General features: G+C 35.4%; 1 protein-coding gene across 3 annotated transcripts in view; it reads left to right on the plus strand.

The window, feature by feature from the left end:
* Positions 1-4,737, plus strand: part of LOC117121703 (heparan sulfate glucosamine 3-O-sulfotransferase 1-like) — a 24,708-nt gene extending 19,971 nt beyond the window's left edge. For 2 of the 3 annotated variants that reach the window (XM_033266987.1, XM_033266989.1), the window contains one exon: positions 1,709-4,737. In XM_033266987.1, coding sequence (XP_033122878.1) covers positions 1,744-2,931 — 1,188 coding nt within the window. In that variant the 5' untranslated portion in view covers positions 1,709-1,743 and the 3' untranslated portion in view covers positions 2,932-4,737. Of the gene's footprint in view, positions 1-1,114; positions 1,200-1,708 lie in introns of all 3 variants that reach the window. The other variant, XM_033266988.1, reaches the window with a different exon arrangement.
* Positions 4,738-5,486: the final 749 nt, after the last annotated feature.

Below are 5,486 nucleotides of genomic sequence, written 5' to 3' on the forward strand. Positions count from 1 at the left end.
TATATATATATATATATATATATATATATATATGTATGTATATATATATATATATATATATATATATATATAAATATATATACGTCTGAATATATACAAATAAAGATAGAACGCTAATCAGGAAGCTACTTCACACGTGTGCCTTTCATGAATTGTCGTTGTTTACAATCTGCCAAACAATCAATCCATTCATTATTCAGTACACATAGTTTGGCAAAAATGCCGAGAATAAAATTTCTGCGAATACAATGCATAGGCCTACTATACAACTATGGATGGCAAAAGGCCGGATGGCAACGGGCCTACGGTGGCAAAGAACCGGGTGGTAAAGGGCCTATGGTGGCAACGGGCCGGGTGGCAAAAGGCCGGGTGGCAACGGGCCTAGGTGGCAAAAGGCCGGGTGGCTAAAGGCCGGGTGGCAAAAGGCCTAAGGTGGCAAAAGGCCGGGTGGCAACGGGCCGGGTGGTAACGGGCCCTGTGGCAAAAGGCCGGGTGGCAACAGGCCATGTGGCAACGGGCCTAGACCCCTATATTTGGGGGCGTGTATCATTTGTATCAGAAGATGATCTGGCTGGTTTGAATTTGTGATAAAGCAACAGTCTTCTGTGGTCAGATGTATGATATTAACATTTATGACGAGAGACCGTAGGTTCGGTTTCTAACTAAAAATCTTTTTGTTAAAGGTTGAGCTCGATACATTCATAACATCATCTCCTTTTTTTGAGCTCGGTTTATTATTGTCCATATATTTGCTTATATGTGAATTCCACACTCCTTTGCACACACGTATAGAACAGCACACGTTTTACTAACTTTTATGTAGGCCTATATCCGTATCTAACGATATGATACTCACCTTGGTAGCAAGAGGACGCAGGTTCGAATCCCGGAAACATTCGTTTGAAAGGCTATGCTTGATACTATTATTATTATTATTATTATTATTATTATTATTATTATTATTATTATTATTATTATTATTATTGTTTATATCATTATTCTTATATTATAATATTATTACTTTTATTATGATTATTATTATTATATTATTACTATATTATTATTATCATTATTATTATTTATATCATTTATATTGCGCATTTTTTTTTTGTAGATACAAAGTGCTTCTTTTCCCAGGCCATTGGGTCCATACATTAAATGTAACTGGTAATCAGCGCAGGAGCAGGCAACTCCTCCAGGTACTTATTTATACTCCTGGCTAGAGAGAAGAAATGCAGATAAAGTGCCTATCTTGCTCAAGGATACAAGCGAAATTTTTGTAATTCCTGTTTTAATTTTGATTTCATACCTTTAGTTTACATTTTCAAAATTTAAGCCTATAGTTAAAACTTTTTGAGTTAAGCTATTGGCTTTATTTACATTCCTGGTTAATTTGTTGTGCTCTTCTTTATATGATTTGATTTTATATTAGAGTTGTCTACTTTTGTATTTTAGTTGTTATTGTCGGACTGCACCACACGAGTTGTGTGTGAAAAGGTGAAATGTCAATAAATAAATAAACAGCAAGGCCTTGAAACCCCAAGCTCGAGGTCGGAACCAAACCGTTCCCGCTGCGCCAAACTGCTTATTGTTCTATATTATGTTTACGGTGCTACGCATCAAACCTAATTTGGATTACATACTTTATACATACACACAAAACATTTGATTATGTCATATTTACTATACACTTTCGTTTTATTTTCAGGTTTACCTACCTACTCGTTGGTGCTAAACAGTCATATGCTGATCAAGGAAACCATGACTTGTAGAAAACTAAAAAGGGTAGGGCTGAGGGGAATTAATAATCTCGTGCTTCTCTTTATGACAATATTGATACCATTTGCACTATTGATAGCTTTATCTGTCACTAAGACGAGTGTTGATTTCGATGAAATTCGTCAAGTTAGACGCCAACCGTTAAAAGCAGACGAGACTAATTACGTCTCGCCGAACATCAGACAAGATAAATATTTTCCAGCATTTCCATCAGAAAAATCAAATGGATCTATGCAACTGCTTACGGGAACGAGATTGAATGGAGGGCGCTCTTCAGGAAGGTTAAAATTAAAGCAGATATATAACTTAGTAGTGAAAGGTAACGCTTATCAACAGGTTAAAGGCAACAGGGAATATGAACCCGCCCAACGTGAGAGAAAACTCCCAAAAGTAATTATCATTGGTGTAAGGAAGTGCGGTACGAGGGCGCTAATCAATATGTTATCAATGCATCCTGATATCGTACAACCTTTGAATGAAATTCATTACTTCGATTTTGATTCAAACTACGCAAAAGGAATTCCATGGTATCTTAACCAAATGCCGTTGTCGTCCAAACACCAAATTACCATCGAAAAGACACCAGCATATTTTACTTCCAAAAAGACTCCAGAAAGGGTCCGTCATATGAACGCCTCTATAAAAATTGTTCTGATAGTCCGACAACCTACGATTCGAGTTATTTCCGATTATATGCAAGGTGCTCTTAAACATAAAGAAAAACAAAAAAAAGATTTTTCCGAACTTGTTATGGACAACGGTGAGGTCGATAAATTTTACAGGCCCGTTCAGACGAGTATTTATTGTGTGCATCTAGACAGGTGGCTACATTATTTCAACCGAAGTCAGTTTCACATTGTTGATGGAGATGCGTTGATAAATAATCCGTACAAAGAGGTTAAGTTAGTCGAACGGTTTCTCGGAGTTTCAGATTATTATTCCCCGGATAATTTCTACTTCAATGAAACTAAGGGCTACTTTTGTTTAAGATGGGAAAATTCATCACGATGCCTTGGAGAAAACAAAGGGCGAAGATCAATATATCCGAACGTTTCTGAGCCACTAATTGCCAGGCTGAACGAATTTTTTGGCCCATATAATGAAATTTTTTATAACCAAACGAGACGAAGATTCAAATGGGAAACAAGTTGAGAGTAGTTATCTTTGCAATAAATCATTCACTGTGCATCGTAGTTCCTTAGTTATACTGTCGAGACGAATGAATCGCTTATTTACTGAGCGCCGTAGTTCCTTAGTTACACTGTAGACGCAGATGAATCGCTTATTACTGTGTCACGTCTTATACTGTCGATGCGGATTAATTGCATTCACTGTGAATTGCTATAGTCCATAGCTACTGTCGAGGCAGATGAGTCGAACCACATGGTTTGTGTATGACGATCTGTGGACAATTTGCAACACCAACGAAACACTTCACTGAACATTCATCAGCAATGCAGCCGTAAGGTAGAATTTGGAAGTAGTGAACAATTTGCTGTTCCGGGAGTATGACCTTTACCTAAATACTCATTACTAAGATTAATTGCAATTGCAGTTGGTTTTAATCGAAAACACCCCTCGATAATATGCTAAAGTGCCTTTCTCACAAGCGAAGTAACGTGATATGTCACGTGATAGTACATAATAACGATATCAGCGTTTGCACCCGTGTGCATTTGCATGCAGATCACTGCCAGTGACAGGATTGAGATCGTATAATGGTTGACAAAAATTGAAAGGATGAATGAATGCAATGAATTATGACATAAAATGCACGTTTAAAAGGAGAAGTATAAATATAATAATGCTTTTATAATGTAGGTTTTAATACCAAAATTGTGTAGAGTCCGTCTTCAGATTTTTGATGTTTCTTCATACAAATAAATGTAGGCCTATAGTCATATTATTTATACCAAAGACTATACTGGGTTTGTATTGTTCAGATACAGCCCTACGTGCAAAAGTAGTATATAAATTATCGTCATGTTATCACTTCTAACAGAATATAAAATATTGTATTACCTGTACCTGTATTAGATTTCCTATATTTATTTTATGGCGCCCTCATCGTTAAAACATAGAAATTGTTAATAATTTATTAGGTATAATAACAATGTTATGATAGTATAAAGAATTGTGCACATTGCCTTTCTGCTCTTCTATGGATGTGTTTCTACTGAATATCGAGAAAGAGACGGTTTTCTTATCATTGTTGAGTATCGGATTAGCAAATTAAGAACCACGTTGCAACTAAGTTTTGATTTTACATGAAACGGTTCCCGGACTGATACGCTTAAAATGACCTTAATAAAAGCTTTAACAAAACTATATCATTTTCACGCGACTACCAATAATAACAAACAACGATGATTCATCCTGTCCGAATACTAATATGTCGGTATTTAAATAAAACAATGGTTAAACTTTCGTTCTTACAGTACTTTGCAAGAAGATAATATTTCGTTGTGTTGTGAACAGAAGTTTAACGCTTGTTTTAATTATTCCTCCTAATAGTAACACATAATATCGTTCGTATGCTATATCAGTGATAGGCCTACTGTATTACTGGCATGGAGGAACTTAAGAATATGTCCAAAGGTAAAATCATGTAGGAGGCCTAAATTATTGATATGACAAGTATCTTACAATGTCTGATAAAAATTAACTCCCAATTACGTCACTTTTATTTCACCATAATAACATAAATCATAAAAATAATACATTTTTAACATATAACTTTCAACATTCTACTAGTACTAGTTATAAGCCTAGTCTACTGGCTAAGTTGACCTTAGGTCGAATTAGGCTGCTATTTATGTTGCAGACTAGAAATTACAAATTGCAAGTGAAGTGCTGCGAAGTACAACTATAAATGTTCTTCGAACAAAATTATTAATGCGAGTCAAGTGAAAATAATGAATAATAAAAATAAAACAAATAATATGAGACACGACCCATTGTCTATATTAGAACACTTCTCATTGGGTAACAAAGTCGTAATTTTTCATTTTTGTCAAAAAGTGTCTATAGTGGTGAATTATGATTTAGGTTTTTTTTTTAAATAAAGTTTCAAAAATTTATATGTATGTGGAAAATGTGGTTGATTACCAAAGGTTACAATTTTTATTTTGAAGACTGCATGGTCTAGGAAGTGTACGTTTTTTTATGGAGCAAGTTTCCAAGGGCGGGTTTTCTAGGGGCGAGTTGACTGCCAAAGAGTGTTGCCAAAGTGCGAGCCAGCGTGTTATTTGATCACAAGTGCGAGACATCGCAAGTGTGAGCCAGCGAGCCATGACGTCACGACAATAGATATGAGACGTTACTCGAGTTGTGCGAGGTATCGGCTGAGATTTGTGGAGTACAATTCAAAAAACAACTATAGGTCTAATAATGAATTATTGTGATGTTAAATAGACAATGTTAGCTATCAAGGAGCGACGTTGTTTTTCATATGGGACCTTCGTCCCTTCAAGGCTAGGCCTATACCTATGGGGTGCCATACGCAGCAAAAGTCCATGTTAAAATTAAAAAATTTAATTGCAAAATTCAATGTCTATTTATCAAAACGTAGGCATAAATTTCTCAAAATGTAGATCTAGTTTCCCAAAATGAAGTTCTAATTTTTCAAAACGTAGTTCAAATTTTTCCAAATGTAGTTCTAATTTCTTTAAAATGTAATTCAAATTCAAAAATTAGGTCTGACTTGA

The sequence above is a fragment of the Anneissia japonica genome, unplaced genomic scaffold (genome assembly GCF_011630105.1).
Source record: "Anneissia japonica isolate Jap-2015-1 unplaced genomic scaffold, ASM1163010v1 scaffold287709_len1912824_cov184, whole genome shotgun sequence".
NCBI classification, from domain to species: Eukaryota; Metazoa; Echinodermata; class Crinoidea; order Comatulida; family Comatulidae; genus Anneissia; species Anneissia japonica.